General features: G+C 52.9%; 1 protein-coding gene across 1 annotated transcript; it reads right to left on the bottom strand.

Annotated features, from left to right (window-relative positions):
• Window positions 1-823: 823 nt before the first annotated feature.
• Window positions 824-18,655, bottom strand: LOC127587410 (synaptotagmin-11-like). Its single transcript, XM_052045708.1, has 4 exons — window positions 18,549-18,655; window positions 12,251-13,097; window positions 9,260-9,380; window positions 824-4,924 (listed from the first exon to the last, which is right to left on the bottom strand). The coding sequence occupies exons 1-4, from the start codon at window positions 18,653-18,655 to the stop codon at window positions 4,614-4,616; spliced, it is 1,386 nt and encodes a 461-aa protein (XP_051901668.1). The 3' UTR covers window positions 824-4,613.
• Window positions 18,656-19,564: the final 909 nt, after the last annotated feature.

The following is a 19,564-nucleotide window of genomic DNA, read 5'->3' as shown; positions in this document are numbered from 1 at the left end:
GAGATCTTCCCCCCCCCCTCATCCTTCTGAACTCCATGGACATCAAATGCTCCTCATTCCCGGGATCATACTCGTGAACCTCTTCTGGACCCTCTCCAGGGCCAGCACATCCTTCCTTAGATACGGGGCCCAAAAATTGCTCCCAATAATCTGTCCGATCAGAAAATGTTTGTAGTACAGAGCTGGGTTTATGTTCCCCACCGACCTCCACCTCCACCCCGCCTCTTAACCCCACCCTACTCCTTTATCCTCCTGCCCCCACCCAGCTCCCCCACAACCCCCCCTTCCCCGTGGGAGCAGGTTCCTCATTCCCAACATGCTTCGCGAGTGGGTGGGTTTCCCTGATTGAATTTATCACCGCTGCCAACCCCCAATTCTGGTCTCGCCCTCGTCACTGTGTCCCCCACCATTCCGTAAAACCCTCTGCCCCCACTGAGCCCCTCAGGGTTGAATCCAGCCCTGCTGGAGCCTCTGCTGTACTTCCCCAATGACCCTGTGTCACTGACAACAGCGGTGGGGTGGGGCGGGGTGGGGCGTATTTGGAATGAGCTGCCAGAAACAATGGTTGAGGCGGGCACATTAGAATCATCTGAACACCATCTAGATAAGTACATGGATATTGGAGGTTCAGAGGGGCCAAACGCAGGCAGATGGGACCCACTCACTGGGCAACAACATGGACGAGTTGGGCTGAAGGGCCTGTTTCCATGCTGTTTGACTCTACGACTAGTTCAGGGGACGGTGACTCTCTACGGCTTACAAATTCCTCACTCTCTTTCCCCCATGGAAGTCCACCTCCTCCTCCTCCTCCTCCTCCTCCTCCTCCTCCTCCTCCCCACCACATCCCACCCTCACAACATTCCAAGCTCACTATTCCAAGAGAGGGAGCAGCTGTCATCAAAGGGGAATCAGAGCAAGGCTGTGACACGTGACAATCCCAAACACACTCCCCTCGTAAGTCAGAGACCTAATGTCTGCCTGCATCCAAGTACACCCGACAATGGTCCCGATGGCAGGGGGCAGTGGACACTACACAATGACCATCAATCAGTGGACACCAAGGAATCAAGTTCTGCTTTAAGAAGGGTGCTGTTGGTACAGGAACACTCCTGTATACTGCCGTCCATTCTCCACTTCCCGCTGTATAGTTCAAGCAAACTTCAAGAAAAGTCTCAATTTTCAGTAATGCAAACATCCCCAGAAATACAACAGGTCTCCAATACCCCGACAACCCATCTCTGGAGTATTCCAAATCCCACTTCCCAGCTATTAGATTTAGTGGCCTCAAGGGGACAGGTTACGTTAGGGTTTCGACCTGAAACGTCGACAGTTCCTCCCCACCCCACCCCCACAGACGCTGCTCGACCCGCTGAGTTCCTTCAGCAGATTGTTTGCTGCTCCATTGTGAGCAGTTGTAAACGGGTCTGGTGCCTCACAGAGGCAGGTCAACAGACAGGAATAATGGTACTAAAGGGCCAATGTAGATACAGTTGGAACTATATCAGCTGATTTAGTACACACTGATCAGATATAATTCCATTTTATAAAAACCCTGAAAGGAATGGAACAGGTTCCAGCTGTTGGTCTGACAGGTGTCACTAAGTGTTGGTTGTCTGGAGGAGTGGAAAAGGGCACAAGGCTGGAGAATACCTCAGCCATATATACACATAGTGCCTTGAGGTTGGGGAGCAAGGGCAAAGAGAGGGGTCTGTTTGACCGGGACGCACCTGTAACAGCAGGTATACAGGAGGATGGGAAGGTCATGGTATGGTTGGGGGGTAAGAGGCATGTCAAAATGCGAGCTTCCGAAATGGGAAGAGATATTCGACCAGGTTACCAAGGGATAAACTCTGGCCCAGTGCAGTGGGGAGAATTTGACATTGGCCGTGCGATTCTTTTCTTCCACCTCGGGGGGCTTCGGTTTAACACGAAAGATGGCGCCTTTGACAGTGCAGCACTCCCCCCGCACTGTGCTCAGAACACTGGCCCAGATCTTATTGTCCCAGTTCCGCAGGCCAGGACCCCCTAACTCTGAGACGATGGCCACGTCGCTCAGTCAGGGCTGGCACAGAGGACAGCATCGGCCTTGAAAACCTCTCCAACACTCAGCGCTGGTCACAGGTTCCTGATCTGAGAGACTCATTAGGGACACGAGGCTCCAATCGAGCTTCAAAAATCCAAAAAATTATTTTTGCAGAGAGGGGAAACTAAAAAAAACAAAAATCTCTAAATTGCCCTTTGCAAACTCAGATCACCTTGGGCTCCCCTTCAGTTGTTTGTAGAAACTTACAGCCCAGAGACGGGTCAATTTAGATGGGAACCATGGGATTAAAGGGATGGGACAATGCAGATACAGTCGGGACCAAATCAGCTTAAGAGGGACAGGCCACAGTATACACAGAAGAGAATTAGATTTTGTAAAGATCCTGACATATCTGCCAAAGGAAGCCAGTCTACAACTCTCTTCCCTGCTCCCTTTAGTACAGCTGCTCAAGTGCTGTAACTTTCAGATGCGGTGGGAGTTGCCGCCTCCTGTGTTTCAGCCTCTTGCTCAGAACTACTGCTCTCCGGTGCCAATGGGAATCTGGTGGACCTGCTCCGGCCTCTCTCTCTGGTGCCTCAACAGCCTTCCGGCAGCACGGAGCCCAGACTTAGTGGGGGAGAGCAGACACGGTTGCCACGTTACAGGAGGTCCGAGCAGCCCTGCTCCCGCCCCATTACCGTGACCTCTGTTCCCTCATTCCTCTCTTAACCACATCTCTCACACATGCCTCAAACATGAATTTCGCTTCTAAAAGGCGTTCCTTCTGAATTCTCTCCCGAATTCCTCAGTGACTGACCCCCTGGCTGCTCTTCCCCACCGGCAGAAAGATTCCCTCCATGTCTGTCCATTACTGTGAAGGTCTCCATGTGGGGCAGGTCACAGTGGGTAAAGCCGCCGTCTCACGGCGCTGGAGACCCGGGTTCAATCCCAACCTCCACCACTGTGTGTGTGTGTGTGTGTGTGTGTGTGTGTGTGTGTGTGTGTGTGTGTGTGTGTGTGGTTCACAAGCTCTCCCTATGACCTTGAGGGTATCCCCCCCGGGTGCTCCTGTTCGCTCCCACATCCCAATGACGCGTGGGGTGGGTGGGTTAATTGGCGATGGGTTGAACTGTGGGACCAGGCTGAGACAGATGGGCTGCAGTGAGAATAGAGAGTGAGAGTGAGAATAGGCTGCAGGGAAATAAGAGCAGGGCGACGGGACTGATCCGAGAGCCGGGCTAGAACAGATGGGCCGAACAGACAGTGAAAAATATTAACATGAACGTCACCATTTACCGAAGAGAGGTGTGGGCTCTTCGCCGTGTAATTTGACCCAAATCTCCAGCACCAAAGACTGACTGCACAACCCTCCGCGCCTGGGGCAGCGAGGAAGCCACCACCTCAGCCATGCTGAGCGCCAACAGTCTGCCGGCTGAATCCAGCCCTGTATCATGGTAAACGCCAGCCCAATAGGCAACAACAGGCGACGTGGCTGGCAATGAGAACAAGGAGCAGGGAGTCTACCCTCGTGTCTCCCCCCACTTCAGGAATGCTTTCCTCCCTAATCCCTCCAGTTCCCCCCAACCCAGAAAAAAATATCAATCGCTGCCCTGAATTCACCAGTGATTCCACCCCCACAGTTCTCCCAGATTTCCCAAAGATTCACAGCCCTCACTGGGGGGGGATTTCTCCGTCTGAAACAGGCGGCTGAGATTATTCCCCCAAGTTCTGGACCCTCGGAGTCTGCTACCTCTCAACGTCACCCACATCCAACCTGCTTGGTGTTTTCCACGCCCTGGGATTTCCCCTGAAGTGCCTCCCTCCTGAAATAAAAAGACCAAAGTGCACGGGGTATTTGATCCGCAGTCCCAAACGCGGCAGGTACAAACACGGCAGGACTTTACAACCCTCGGCACAGGGCTCCACCACAGGGGAGCACTGACGTTGCTCCGGTTCACATTCCCGGCTGCCTCGGAGAGTGCGAGGAGGGACCCGACGGCCTCCACCTCCCGCGCTTGGGCCCGCGGAGTGGATGCAGAGTGACCGTCTCCACCACCACCACCACCCCCCAACCAGGAGACCGACAACTGCGCCTCAATGTGCCACGACCTTCTGGAGAAGATTCGCAGCCGCCAAGCCCACGCGCCGACGCTCGAGGTCAGTCTCGACACGGGGGGGGCGGGTGGGGGAAGAAACGGGACTCCCGCGTCTGACCTGTCCACACCCCACCCACCTCCCCACCACCACCCCCCCCCCTCACCGAGAACACACAAAGTAACAGGTTAACAGACAAAAGGACGAGGTCGGGTGACCTCAAAGTGCGTTAAGTATTTGCAAATAAGGTACACGCAGCAATTAGGCATGCAAATAAGTCGGGTGGTTTGTAGAATACAGAAGAATCATGGTTTTGAATTTGGCAGTGGGAGTGGGTCAGCCCCGTCACACCACACTGCCAACCAAACAAGAATTTTTTTTTTGTCGCAGTTTTTTTTTGATGTACTTTTCTCCTACCACTAGATCCATGTTCCGGTTTATGCTTCAAGTCCCTAGGCACCTTTCTTTCCTCTGTCTTCCCCCCAGCTCCCTGTAGCTAATACTCATTTAAGGGGTGCCACTTTGCAATCTGCCTTCGGGGCGTCTCACAGATCTCCCGCCAGTGCTCAATGCCACTGGGAGTGGAACTGTTGGCACTCAGCACCACACACCCTACCACTTCATTCTTGGTCATCCGGTCAAAGTCGATGACCAGGAACTCCACGCTGATGTCCCGGAGGGTGTCGGCCCCCATGTCGAAGACGAACGACTCGTTGAAGACCGGGTTTAGCGTGCACTTCTTGACGTGCGTCTTCTTCTTGGCCACCCGCTTCTGACCGTAGAACACGTTGATTTTGACGTAGGGGTCTGTGGGTGGGAAGAGAGAGAGAGAAAGGACAGGCATTGCACAGGAGTTTTTGCATTCATAGAGTCAGACAGCATTGGAAATGAGACCATTCGTCCCAACACACCCATACTGACCAGTGGGCGCCCATCCATATTAATCCCACCTCCAGCGCTTGGAATTGGAATATTATTGTAAGTCACAGTGAAATACTTGCCTTGCATACTGTGCACACAGATCAATTCATCACATCAGTGCATCAAGGATGTACAAGGGAAAACAATAACAGAATGCAAAATAAAGTGTTACAGTTACAGAGAAAGTGCAGTGCAGGCAGACAATAAGGTGCAAGGTCATAACAAGGTAGGTTGTGAGGTCAAGAGTCCATCTTATCGTACTAGGGGACCATTCAATAGTCTTATAACAGTGGGATAGAAGCTGTCCTTGAGCCTGGTGGTACGTGCTTTCAGGCTTTTGCATCTTCTGCCCGATGGGAGGGGGGAGAAGAGAGAATGTCCGGGGTGGGTGGGGTCTTTGATTATGTTGGCTGCTTTACCGAGGCAGTGGGAAGTGTAGACCATGGAGAGTCCATGGAGGGGAGGCTGGTTTCCATGACGTGCTGGGCTGTGTCCACAACTCTCTGCAGTTTCTTGCGGTCCTGGGCAGAGCAGTTGCAGTACCAAGCTGTGATGCATCCGGATAGGATGCTTTCTGTGGTGCCTCAATAAAAATTGGTTCACAGCCTTCTATACCACCCCACCCACCTCGGACATTCTCTCTTCTCCCCCCTCTCATCGAGCAGAAGATACAAAAGCCTGAAAGCACATACCACCAGGCTCAAGGACAGGTTCTACCCCACCGTTGTAAAACTCTTGAACAGACCTCTGGTATGCTAACATGGACTTGACCTCACAATTGACCTCGTTGTGACCTTGCACCTTATTGTCTGCCTGCAGTGCACTTTCTCTGTAACTGTAAAACTTTATTCTGCATTCTGTTATTGCTTTTCCCTTGTACTACCTCGATGAACTTATGGTTTGAAAAATGATCTGTCTGGATGGCTTGCAAAACACAGTTTTTCACTGTAGCTTGGTGACAATAATAACCCAATTACCAAGGCGATTAAAGTGCTGGTCCAGACACCTCTTAAACATGTCAGTGACTCTGCCTCCACTGCGATCTCAAGCAGTGTGTTCCAGGCACTCACCGCTCCCTGGGTGAAGAGGGTCCCCCTCAGATCCCCTCTGAATTTCTTCCCCCTTCCCCTAGGGCAGCACGGTAGTGTAGCGGTTAGTGTAACGCTATTACAGTGCCAGCAACCCGGGTTCAATTCCCGCCGCTGTCTGTAAGTAGTTTGTATGTTCTCCCCGTGTCTGTGTGGGTTTCCTCCGGGTGCTCCGGTTTCCTCCCACATTCCAAAGACGTACAGGTTAGGAAGTTGTGGGCATGGTATGTTGGTGCCGGAAGCGTGGCGACACTTGCAGTCTGCCCCCAGAACACTCGACGCAAAAGATGCATTTCACTGAGTGTTTCCATGTACGTGTGACTAATAAATAAATATCTATTGGTAATTGGTTCATGATTGTCACATACACCGAGATACAGTGAAAAGCTTTTGTCTGCGTGCCATCCAGACAGATCATTCCGTGCATACTGTAAGTACACTGGAGTGCAGAATATAGTGTTACAGACTGCAGAACACAGAAAGTGCAGTGCAGGCAGACAATAAGGTGCAAGGGCCACAACGAGGTAGGTTGTGAGATCGAGAGATCATCCTCTTATACGCTGAAGGATTAACTCCCGATCTCCCAACTAGTCGGACCAAGAGAGGTCTGACCCTTGAACAGAGCTGTGTGTGTGAGAGGTCCGTTCGAGAGTCTGACGACAGCGGAACAAAAGTCTACGTACTCTGGTTACACTGCATTCATTCAGGGCGTGAGCGTTGCTGGCAAGGCTGATGTTCATTCACCTGTCTCTCGCCCCCACCCTGACTTGTCCTTGGCTTGTGGAAGCAGAGTCACATTTCGGCCAGACTGCGGATACGTCCTAGCCTGAACTACATCAGTGACCCGAGGGTTTTCACAACAATCTGGAACGTTGAAGGTCATCATCACCAAGGCAAGCGCCTTAACCCCAAATTCCATATTACCAACTCAATCTACGTCTGTGGTGGTTGGGTTTGAACTTGGGTCTGGGTGACTAGTCCAGCGGTTCGACTGTGATCCTTCCTCGTCCTCAACCCCACTCGAGCGGCTCGGCCAGTCAGTTGGCGGGGATTCGACCGGGTGAGGCTTCGCAAATTGGCTACCCGCCGTGGCATTCTGACGGGCGTCTGTGGGGGAGGGAGCCGAGGCTGGTGCTTACTCACCAGCCCCCAGGTGAATGGGAGTGCCCCAGGTACCATCCTGACCAACCCCTACGTATGCTGCAGTTGGAACTGGGCATGATCTGGAGAGGAGGGAGGCCATTCAACCCCTTGGGCTCTTCAGCCCAACTTGTCTATACCTACCAAGTTGCCTGCCTGAACTCATCCCCTTTGCCTGGGTGTGGCCCAAATCCCTCTGGGATCAGCCAGGATCTTATCGAATGGGGTAGAAAGGCCCGTTTCTGTGCTGTAGGGGCCAAGTCCATAGCTCCGAGAGTGGCCACACATGTAGGTAGGGCGGTAAAGGCGGCATACGGCACACTTGCCTTCATTGGTCAAGGCATCGAGTACAAGAGTCGGGAAGTCATGTTGCAGCTGTATAAAACTCTGGTCCGGCCGCACTTGGAGTATTGTGTGCAGTTCTGGTCGCCCCGTTACAGGAAGGATGTGGGGGCTTTGGAGAGGGTGCAGAAGAGGTTCACCAGGCTGCTGCCTGGATTAGAGGGTCTCAGCTATAAGGAGAGGTTGGACACACTTGGGTTGTTTTCTCTGGAGTGTCGGAGGCTGAGGGGAGACCTGATGGAAGTTTATAAAATTATGAGAGGCAGAGATAGGGTAGACAGTCAGGGTAGAAATGTCAAGTACTAGAGGACGTGCATTTAAGGTGAGAGGGGGAAAATTTAAAGGAGATGCGTGGGGCAAGTTTCTTTTACACAGAGAGTGGTGGGTGCCTGGAACAGGCTGCCTGAGGAGGTGGTGGAGGCAGATGTGACAGTGGTGTTTAAGGGCTGTTAGACACATGAATGTACAGGGAATGTCTCGGTAAAGCAGCCGGCATAATCAAAGACCCCACCCACACCGGACATTCTCTCTTCTCCCCCCTCCCATCGGGCAGAAGATACAAAAGCCTGAAAGCACGTACCACCAGGCTCAAGGACAGCTTCTATCCCGCTGTTATAAGACTATTGAATGGTCCCTTAGTACGATAAGATGGACTCTTGACCTCACAACCTACCTTGTTATGACCTTGCACCTTATTGTCTGCCTGCACTGCACTCTCTCTGTAACGGTGACACTTTATTCTGCATTCTGTCATTGTTTTCCCTTGTACTACCTCGATGCACTGATGTGATGCATTGACGTGCATGGACGGTACACGGAACTGGCCACCCACTTCATTCCACATCCCACTCCCACACTATCCACGGCCTCCTCTACCTCCACGTTGAGGCCGGACGCAGGCTGGAGGAACAACACCTCGTCTTCCGCCTTGGGAGTCTCCAACCTGACGGCCTCGACGTCGATGTCTCCAACTTCCAGTAACCCCTCTCCTTTTTCTTTCTTCCCTCCCCCCCCTCCTTTGCCTTCCCTTATTCCTGTGGCTCCCCTTCCCCTGCCTTGATGACCTGCCCATCTCCTCTCCTCTCCTCCCCTCCCCTATCCTTTATTCCATGGTCCATTGCCCTCTCCTACCAGATTCCTCCTCCTCCAGCCCTTTGCCTCTTCTACCTATCACCTCTCAGCTTATTACATCTTCTCCCCCACCCCCCTACCTTCCCACTCTCACCTGGACTCACCTATCACATGCTTGTGTGTGCTCCTCCCCCTCCCCTCACCACCTTATTCTGGTTTCTTCCCTCTTCCAGTCCTGATGAAGGGTCTCGACCCGAAACGTCGACTGTTTACTTCCCTCCACGGATGCTGCCTGACCCGCTGAGTCCCTCCAGCACTTTGTGTGTGTTGCCCCAGATCCCAGCATCCGCAGAACCTCGTGTTTCCAGTACACAAGACAAGTTTTCCACTGTACCTCGGTACGCGCGACAATAAGAAACCGATTTAGTCATGTCGGATCACACGCAGGCAGAGGAGGTGGTGTGTTCAGCACAGACACGGTGGGCCGAAGGGCCTGTTCCTGTGCCGTTCTGTGAACCAACAGAAGCACAAGCCGTCAGCTCAGTCTGAACTCGGAAGACTTGGAATAAATAACTACTACCTGAGAGGCCACTGACATCCATCTTGGGCAAGTGCCGGGCCTTTAGCACCACCACACTCAACCTGTGAGTGACTGGCTGGTAGCAGAGAGAGACCAGGAGCTCCCCTCTGCTGATGCACTTCTGAAAGAGAAGACAGAATGTGGTCAAGGTCAGGGAGGTGGGCCCGCGGGTCCCAGCAGTGTGGGCAACCCCCCCCCCCCACCCGCAGCACGTTGGACCCTCATTGCTGCCCCTCCCACGGAAACCCATCTGCACCACAACAAAACCCGCTGGGGGAACGTTTTGGGTCGAAACCCTGCATCAGGACTGAGAGTGGGGGGGGGGGGGGGGGGGGGGAAGGGTGGGAGAGGAGAAGGGGCGAGTGGGGAGACACAGTCCCCCCCGAGGTGATTGGTAGACTGAGGGTGGGGTGTAAGATGACAGGCAGGTGGTCCCAGGTAGGGGAGGGGAGGGGAGGGGAGTGTGGGTGGAGTTGTGATGCAGTGGCAGGTGGATGAGAGATGGAGGCAGACAGAGAGAATTCCATCTGGAGGGAGGCAGGGTGAAGCACCAGGAACAGAGATCGAGAAGGGAAACGCTTCGCGACAAAGGAGGACATCTCAGATGTCCCGGAACGCAAGGCCTCGTCTTGAGATCGGATGCAGTGGAGACGGAGAAACTGGGAGAAGGGGATGGTGTCCTTACAAGAGACGGGATGTGGTCTCAGTAACCGTGGGGGCTGGTGGGTTTTATAGTACATGTCAGTAGATGGTTTGTCTCCTGGGGGGAGGGGAGGGGTGGGGGTGGGGGGGACAGCGAGATGCATCGTGCACCACTTGGCCGTCACCCGTTGACTGCGAGTCGGGAGACAGATCGCGGACCTGTGAACGTCTCCGGATCACCGGAGTTCTCGGGATAAACAACACCTCCATGGGGTGTACTTTCTATCCACCGGTGATACTCACCTCCCGAGTCTGCCTACCTCACTCTGCCTGGTCTCCCTCTTCCCGTCACCCCCTTTCATCCCCCCCCAACAACACCCTCCCCTCCCAGCCCCCACCCTCCCCTCTCGCCGTCCATGCTGCCTTGCTCTTTTGCCACAGCCCAACAAAGTTTCCTCTCTCCGAACTAACCCCTTCCCTTTCTTACTATGATTCGGGAAAGAGGCCTCGCGGCCCATTGGTCTCGTTCTCCACCTCAGTTGTCATCACCCTCTCTCACTGACCCAACACCTCCTGTTCAGTTATTTTGCCGCCTGTCTATACCCAGTGACGATTTTACAGTTACCGATTGGGATGCAGGAGGGAATGGGGGCACAGGGAGAGCGTGCAAACCCCACACAGACAGCGCCGGAGGTCGGGATCGAACCCAGGTCTCTGGAGCTGCGAGACAGTGGCTCCACTCCCTGTGTCACTGAGCCGTACTATTTAAAAGTTCCGACTGAATCTCACTTTGAGGTAGATTGGTCCCAATCATAACCGATCCGTCCTCTGGCTAACAATTTTCCTTCCACTGGAACCAACCTGTTACTCACTCGATCAAAACCCCTTGTGATTTTGAATGCATCTTAATACTCTCCTTAACCTCCTCTCCTCTGAAGTGAGCAGCTTCAGCCTCTCCACACCACAGAAGCCCGATCACCAGGGCCGTTTGCCTGACTTTTACGTACGTGGACAGAGGATTATCTATTCCAAGACTTTGATATCAAGACTTTTCTTGCAGAACCAACGACTTTTCTTGCAGAACCAATCAATCCTCAATCCAGTGTCAACCTCTAACAAGGCAGGCGTAAGGGCATTTAGCAGATAAATCCAGTTGCTGGAATTGGGAGAGAAATGTGGAAATTCACAGAAACAAGATGGGCAGCGTACAGGGGTGAGTGTGGATATAGGATCAGATCGGGCAGGACGGTCACTTGTTGGGCAATCACTTGACATGATCACTTCAATGAGACACTTGAGGCACCAAAAAAAAATGTCCCCGCCCCGGGAGTGTGTGATGGGACGGTGCGGAGGGAGCCTCACCCTGTGTCCGACCCCGGGAGCATGTGATGGGACGGTGCGGAGGGAGCCTCACCCTGTGTCCGACCCCTGGAGCGTGTGATGGGACAGTGCGGAGGGAGCTTCACCCTGTGTCTGACACCTTGCTTTTTTAATTCTTCCATGCCCTGAGGACAATTTTCACCCCACAGAGGGTATTTTACCCTCTGTTCATCCAGTGGTTAGATGCAGAGCAAAGCTACCCCTGGACAGCAGATTCCCTCAAATTCCAAACATCGTTGCCTTCTTACGACTCAAAGGAGTGTGCACAGGTATCTAAGATCCCCTGCCATGCTACTGAAGGAATTCCCCCTTTATCTTGAGACCGCCTCCTCCTATGGCAGAAGCAGTGAGAGTCTCACTGGCCAATACCCCCTTTGCAACCAACTTCCCCCATCCCCACCTCACACACCTGTACAGAGTCAAACAGCACGGAAACAGGCCCTTTGGCCCAACTGGTCCATGCCGACCAAGATTCCCATCTAAGCCGGTCCCATCTGCCCTCGTTTGACCCATATCCCTCTCAACCTTTCCTATCCATGCACCTGTCCAAGTGCCTTTTAAATGTTGTTAATGTACCTGCCTCACCCACTCCCTCCGGCAGCTCGTTCCATATACAGACCACCCTCTGGGTGAAAATGTTGCCCCTCGGATTCCTATTAAATGTCTCCTCTCTCACTTTAAATCTACACCCTCTAGTTCTTGATTCCTCTTTTCCCTCAGGGGAAAAGACTGAGTGCATTCTACGCCTCTCATGATTTTATCCACCTCTACAAGATCACCCCTCATCCTCCTACGCTCCAATGGGGAAAAAAAAAGTCCCAACTTGCTCAACCTCTCTTTGTAACTCAGTCCCTCGAGTCCTGGCAACATCCTCAGAATTCCCCCTCTGCGCTCTTCCCAGCTTAATGTCATATTTGCCACAGCAGGGCGACCACTCGCCAGCGCAGTAGGTCCCAAGGGCAGCCTCACCTGTATGTTCCTGGGTAAGATCTCCCGTGTGAGCTGCACCTTCCCGCTGCCTGGGTCGATCCCCGCCAGCGGCACCGTCACCTCTCCGATCACGTCGTCCCGGGAGAAGCGGTCGAAGCTGAGGATAAGGAAGTGGAGGACCAGCTCCTGTAGTTGGCTGTAGGGGATGCCGTAGAAGGTGAAGGTCTCATCGAACACCGGGTCCAGGGTCTTCCTCATCACCCGGGTCTTGATCCGGTGCTTCTTCTCGGGAAGGATGGTCATCTTGATGTAGGGGTCAGACGTGAGTGTGGTTTCGTCCATCACCGGGAGGCTGTGGGCTTCTTGGATCATCACCACCAGGGCTTTCTTTGGGAAGTTGTAGTCCACTGCGATGCTCAGGTTGCCCAGGCTGACCTCTGTCTCCGGGGAGGAGGGCGAAGGGGTTTTGCCTTCCGAGGAACTGGTGCTGTCCTTGGGTGAGACGGCATCACCGGGGATCTCCTGGTAGCCCGACGTCAGGAGCAGCCCGTCGATGAAGGGGTCGGAACGGGGTCCGGAGTCAGGGTGGAAGCAGCCTCCCTCCAGCTCGCGGACGGGGCACTGCCCCCCTCCGGGACCATCCCTCTCCCGCCGCGGGTGGCTGAGCTTCTTCTGGCTGCTCAGCGTCTCCGGGTAGATGCTGATCCCCTTCAGCATGTGGACGAACTTGTAGGGGGGGTTCTTGGCTCCACTCCCCAAACGCCGTTGGCAGCAGGTCCACACGAAGATGGTCAGGGAGACTGACACCACCAGGACCGTGGCCCCAATGAACCCAGCCACGATGGGGGAAGCATCTGGAACAGACAGGGGGCCAAAGTCAAGCTGACTGTCACAGACACAAGTACACGTATTCAACAGATGTGTGGGGCAGGCTCGTAACACGACGAGAAGCACAGACAGAGCGGACAGCCAATATCTTTTTCCCAGGATCGAACCATCTAACACGAGAGGACACACATTTAAGGTGAGAGGGGATGTGCGGGGCAAGTTTTTTGTTTTACGCAGAGAGCGGTGGGTCCCTGGAATGCGCTGCCAGGGGTGGTGGTGGAGGCAGATACGATAGCAGATAGATGGGCAGGCATGACAGTGTAGAGGTTAGCGTAATGCTTCACAGCGCCGGCCACCCAGGTTCAATTCCGGCTGCTGTCTGTAAGGAGTTTGTACGTTCTCCCCGTGTCTGCGTGAGTTTCCTCCGGGTGCTCCGGTTTCCTCCCACATTCCAAAGACGTACGGGTTAGGAAGTTGTGGACATGCTATGTTGGCGCCGGAAGTGTGGCGACAGTTGCGGGCTGTCCCCAGAACACCCTATGCAAAAGATGCATTTCACTGTGTTTCGATGTACATGTGACTAATAAAGGTATCTTAGAGGAGTTTAAGACGCTCTTAGGTAGGCACATGAATGTGCAGGGAATGGAGGGACGTGGATCACATGCAGGCAGAAGGGATTAGTTTAGTTAGACGTTTAATTAGTTCAGCACAACACGGTGGGCCGAAGGTCCTGCTCCTGTGCTGTACTGTTGCGTTCTAAAATAAATTCAATTTGCATTCGAATTGCTGTGAATTCCAGACCACGATGCAACAAGTCAGAGCAGGGCAAGTTGCAGTTTATTTCCACGGGCAGACATACTCAGGGTATAAATGCCATGAAAATTAGCTTCTCGCAACAGCGGCTGCTCAGTACATTATAGACACAAGTTAACAGAAACTCAAATTAACACAACTTACACATGCGCAAGAATAAACAACAACATAAACTCAATTTGCATTCAGTTCTGGTCGCCCCGTTACAGGAAGAATGTGGAGGCTTTGGAGAGGGTGCAGAGGAGGTTCACCAGGATGCTGCTTGGATTAGAGGGTATGAGCTATAAGGAGAGGTTGGACACACTTGGGTTGTTTTCTCTGGGGCAGCAGAGGCTGAGGGGAGACCTGATAGAAGTTTATAAGACTATGAGGGGCACAGATAGAGTAAATAGCCAGTATCTTTTTCCCAGCGTCAAAATGTCTGATGCTGGGGGAAACAAATTTAAGGTGAGAGGGGGCAAGTTCAAAGGAGATGCGCGGGGCAAGTTTTTTTAAAAAAACAGAGTGGTGGGTGCCTGGAAATGTGCTGCCAGGGGTGATGGTGGAGATACGATAGAGAGGTTTAAAAGGCTCTTAGATAAGTAGATGAATGTGCAGGGAATGGAGAGATATGAACCATGTGCAGGTAGAAGGGATTAGGTATCATTAGCTTAACTAGTTCAGCCCATGGTGGGCCGAAGGGCCTGTTCCTGTCCTGTACTGTTCTGTGTTCTAGAAACATAACGACACTGGTGCAGGTTGAGAGAGAGAAGGGAATCCAGTCCGAGGCAGTGTTGGGGTCTCGGGTTCAGGAACCTGACGGCAGTGGGGAAGAAGCTGTTGTTGAACCGTGAGGTGTGGGTCTTCAGGCTCCTGGATCTCCTGCCTGATGGCAGCATCGAGAAGAGGGCACGGCCCTGATGGTGGGGGTCCCTGATGGTGGACGTCACCTTCCTGAGACATCGCCTGTTGTAGATGTCCTGGGTGGTGGGAAGAGCCATACCTGTGATGGAACTGGTGCTAACGTGTCAGCACGGTGTGCACGTTCTCCCTGTGACCACATGGGTTCCCGCCCACATCCCAACAACGTGCGGGGGTCAGTGGGTTAATTGTCCACTGTCCCCCCCCCCCCTCAGTGTATGGGTGAGGGGCAGAATCTGAGGAGAAGGTCAATGGGAAAGTGGGAAGAATAAAGTGGGATTGGTGTAAGTGGACAGTATAGACAATGGGCCGAAGGGCCTGTTTCCATGCCCTATAACTACATCCACCCCCTCTCTCCCCCACTGGTGCACACAGTGTGCACCGTCTACACAACGCACCACAGTTACTCACCCAGGCTGCTCCCAAACCCGCCCCCCCCCCACCAAGAAGGGCAATGGGTGCAGGGGAACACCGCCACCCGCAGGTTCCCCTCCACGTCCCACACCATCCCGATGTAGAAAGTGCTGATCCATCACCGACTCCCGGAACTCCCTCCCTCAGCGTGACCCCACCTTCCCCACACACACACTACAACAGTTCAAGGGGCACTCAAGGATGGGCAATACACGCTGGTCTTGTCCAGTAGCACCCAGATCAATGAAGGACATGAATGAACCGGATACGGCAAGCAGTGAGATTTTGTTAGCTGTGAGGTGCTGCACTGGGAGGTTAAATGAAAGGGGGAAGTAAACAGTCACTGATGTGTGGAGGGATCTTGGGGTGCCGGTTCCCAGCTCCCTGACAGTGGCCCCCACACAAGCAGCCAACTTCATGGCCAGCGGAGGGGACACTCAGCTCTGGCCAAGCCAGTGCAACAGCAGGAGTCTCCTGGATGCCAATCCTAAGCCAGGCATCTGGTGGATCTGTCACTGAGGAGGGCAGACAGTCTGTTCACAGGTTCCCACAGTGCCGACGTGTCCTCTCCCAAACACAGCCCACGGGTAATGAAGGGGAACCGGGAAATGGCAGAACCCACCGGGCTGACTCCCCTACATCCCCTGGAATTGGAAGCTCCCTCCACACCGTCCCATCACACACTCCCAGGGTCAGGCACAGGGTGAAGCTCCCTCCACACCGTCCCGTCACACACTCCCGGGGTCAGACACAGGGTGAAGCTCCCTCCGCACCGTCCCATCACACACTCCCAGGGTCAGACACAGGGTGAAGCTCTCTCCACACCGTCCCACCACACACTCCCAGGGGGCAGGAATATTCCATTCCTAAATAGGTGCCTTAAACATCTCACTGGAGAAACCATGTCAGGTGACTATCCAAAGACTGTCCTGTCCCATCTAATCCTGTATCCAGTGGACAACCATCTGTCTGTCCTATCGTCCGACTTCCAGTGGACACCACAGAACAGCCACCAGGACCAGGGCTCTTGGCTGGTTTCCTACCTCAAGCACTGGGTGAAGTCCCTCACAACTGTCAGGAAGCTGCAGGTCGGTTGACTTATCATCTAACACAGGGGAAGTGGTAGACCCTACTATTAACTGTGTTACACCAAAGGTTAAGGGAATTGGGCAAACACATTGTGTTAAAAGGAAATTATGTTTGTCCAGTTCAGCAGAGTTCCTGGAAAAAGTTATATGTGCTCTGATGTACCTTGGGTAGCACAACGGGTAGAACCACTGTGTCCCAGCACCAGAGACCCGGGTTCGATCCCAACCTCCAGCATTGTGTGTCAGTGTGTGGAGTTTGCATGCTCTCCCTGTGACCACGTGGGCTTCCCCCGGGTGCTCCGGTTTCCTCCCACATCCCAATGATGTGCAGGGTCGGTGGGTTTATTGCCCAGTCTGTGTGGGCGAGGGATAGAATCTGACTGATGGGAATGCGGGGGGAACGAAATGGAATTGATGGTCAGTGTGGACCCCCCTTCAATTTCTGATAAGGTGCCATAACAAAGGCTACATGGAAGATAAGAGCTCACGGGATAGTGGGTGGGGGTGTAGAAGATTGGCTAGCTACCAGCAGACAGAGAGTGGAGGTAAATCGGTTTCTTCCTGGTTGGCAAGGTTGTGAAGTGTGGTGTGCCAAAAGATTAATGCCAGATCCACAACCATGAGGAGTTTTATGAATGATTTGAAATAAAGGACCGAAGATATTGTTGCCAACTGGTTCACGATCCAAGGTAGGTGGCAAAGTCAGTCATGAAGATCACGTCACTCATTGTGAAGGTTTCTCAAGATCAAGATGACTCCAGTCCTCATTGAGGGGTCAGCGGTGGAAAGGGTGAGCGGCTCCAAGTTCCCAGGCGTCAACATCTTGGAGGATCTATCCTGGGCCCAACACATTGATGCAATCATGACGAAGGAACGCCAGTGGCTCTACTTCATTCGTAATTTGAGGAGATTCGGTCTGTCACCAAAGACTCTTGCAAATTTCTATAGATGTACAGTGGAGAGCATTCTGACTGGTTGCATCACCACCTGGTACGGAGGCTCCAATGAACAGGATCGCACGAGACTGCAGAGGGCTGTAGACTCAGCCAGATCCATCCCCGCCAGAGGACATCTTCAAGAGGCGGTGCCTCAAGAAGGCAGCATCCATCACTAAGGACCCTCACCACCTGGGACACGCCCTCTTCACGTTACTACCATCGGGGAGGAGGTACAGGAGCCTGAAGATGCACACTCAACGTTTCAGGAACAGCTTCTTCCCCTCCGCCATCAGATTTCTGAACGGTCCATGAACCCATAAACACTGCCCCGTTATTCCTCTTTTTTTGCACTATTTATGTAATTTATAGTAATTTTATGTCTTTGCACTGCACTGCACTGCCACCCAAAATAACAAATTTCACGTCACCCAAGTCAGTAATAATGAATCTGATTCTGGCACAAGGAGGCCACAGTGGGATATAGATAGGTTAGGTGAGTGGGTAAAGATCTGGAAAATGGATCGTAATGTGGGGGAAATGTGAAATTGTCCATTTGGCAAGGAAGAGGAAGCATGTCATCTAAATGGTGAGAGATTGTAGGGCAGTAAGATGTGCAGGAATCTGGGTGTGATAGGCCTAGGCGAATATACAGTGATTCAGAAAGCTAACAGAGTGTTATTGTTTATTGAGAGGGGAATTGAATGCTTTAGTTATTCAGGGCACTGCTGAGACAACATCTGGAGTACTGTGTGCAGTGTCAGGCTCCTTAATTAAGGAACAATGTTAATGCATTGCGAAAAGTTCTGAGAAGGCTCACTAGACCAATAGATTGGTAAATTGGTTTATTATTGTCACATGTACCAAGATACAGTGAAAAAAAACTTTTTTTTGCATGTCATCCATACAGATCATTTCATCACATCAGTGCCTCAAGGTGTTACAAGGGAAAACAATAACAGAATAAAGTGTTCCAGTTACAGAGAAAGTGCAGGCAGACAATAAGGTGCAAGGTCATAACGAGGTAGATTGTGAGGTCAAGAGTTAATCTTTATTCTATTCAATAGTCTTATAACAGTGGGATAGAAGCTGTCCTTGAGCCTGGTGGTACGTGCTTTCAGGCTTTTGTATCTTCTGCCCGATGGGAGGGGGGAGAAGGGAGAATGTCTGGGGTGGGTGGGGTCTTTGATTATGTCGGCTGCTTTACCGAGTCCACGGAGGGGAGGCTGGTTTCTGTGAAGTGCTGAGCTGTGTCCACAACTCTCTGCAGTTTCTTTCGGTCCCAGGCAGAGCAGCTGCCGTACCAAGCCAGGATGCATCCGGATCAGATGCTTTCTCAGTCCTTCCTTATCACTCAACCTTCTCATCCCCGAAATCAATCTGGTGACCTTCAGCTCCTCCACTTCCAAGGCAAGAAACCTTTTGGTGTGCAGCAGTGCTCCAGGCAGGGTGCCACCGAGCCCCATGGAACCACAGCAAGGCTTCACTTCTGTAGTCCATCCTCCTTGCAATAAGGACCACGGTTCAAGCTGCCTCTCACGCACTCTCCCTGTAGAGTTTCACGTGACTGTGCTGGAGAGAGTGCAGAGGAGATTCACAAGGACAATGCCATCTTGACTTGGCAACATCGCCGTTCCTTCACTGTCGCTGAGTCAAACACCCTTCGTCAGAACAGAACAGTCGAGCAGGTCAGAGGCTCAGAATCTTCCTAACTCCCCAGAGCCTGTCCACCATCCACAAGGCTCAAGTGAGGAGTGTGATGCAACACTCTCCACTTGCCTGGGTGGAGTTAGTCCGTGCACTCCACATCCGCCACAGTATCTCTCCCCCATCTACAGGTCAGGAGTGTGATGCAACACTCTCCACTTGCCTGGGTGGAGTTAGTCCGTGCACTCCACATCCGCCACAGTATCTCTCCCCCATCTACAGGTCAGGAGTGTGATGCAACACTCTCCACTTGCCTGGGTGAGTGCAGCTTCAACAACACACAAGAAGCTCGACATCATACAGAACATACCAACCTGGTTGATCAGTACCCCACACACCACCGTTCACTCACTCCACCACCGACGCATGGTAGCAGCAGTGTGCACCATCTACAGGATGCACTGCAGCAACTCACCAAGACTCCTCAGACAGCACCTTCCAAACCCACCACCTCTCCCAGCGAGAAGGACAAGGGGAACACCACCCCCTGGTAGTCACCCTCCAAGCCACTGGGAAATATATCGCCATTCCCTCACCGTCACTGGGTCAAAGTCCCGGAACTCCCTCCCTAACACCACCGTGGGGTACACCCACACCTCAAGGACTGCAGCGGTTCGAGAAGGCAGCTCACCGCCACCTTCTCAAGGATACCTAGAGGACAGACAATT

This window comes from Pristis pectinata, chromosome 40, assembly GCF_009764475.1.
Source record: "Pristis pectinata isolate sPriPec2 chromosome 40, sPriPec2.1.pri, whole genome shotgun sequence".
NCBI lineage: Eukaryota > Metazoa > Chordata > Chondrichthyes > Rhinopristiformes > Pristidae > Pristis > Pristis pectinata.
Note: the sequence above shows the minus strand (reverse complement) of the source record. Positions and strands in the feature narration are given on the sequence as shown.

Coding starts and splice junctions, on each gene's coding strand:
- LOC127587410 (XM_052045708.1), bottom strand. CDS start 18,655: ATGGGGCTCGGTGGCACCCTGCCTGGAGCACTGCTGCACACCAAAAGG. Junction 13,098..18,548: donor TTGATTTCGGGGATGAGAAG/GTTGAGTGATAA, acceptor TGTCTGTGACAG/TCAGCTTGACTTTGGCCCCC. Junction 4,925..9,259: donor GGATGTCAGTGGCCTCTCAG/GTAGTAGTTATT, acceptor TCCCACCCACAG/ACCCCTACGTCAAAATCAAC.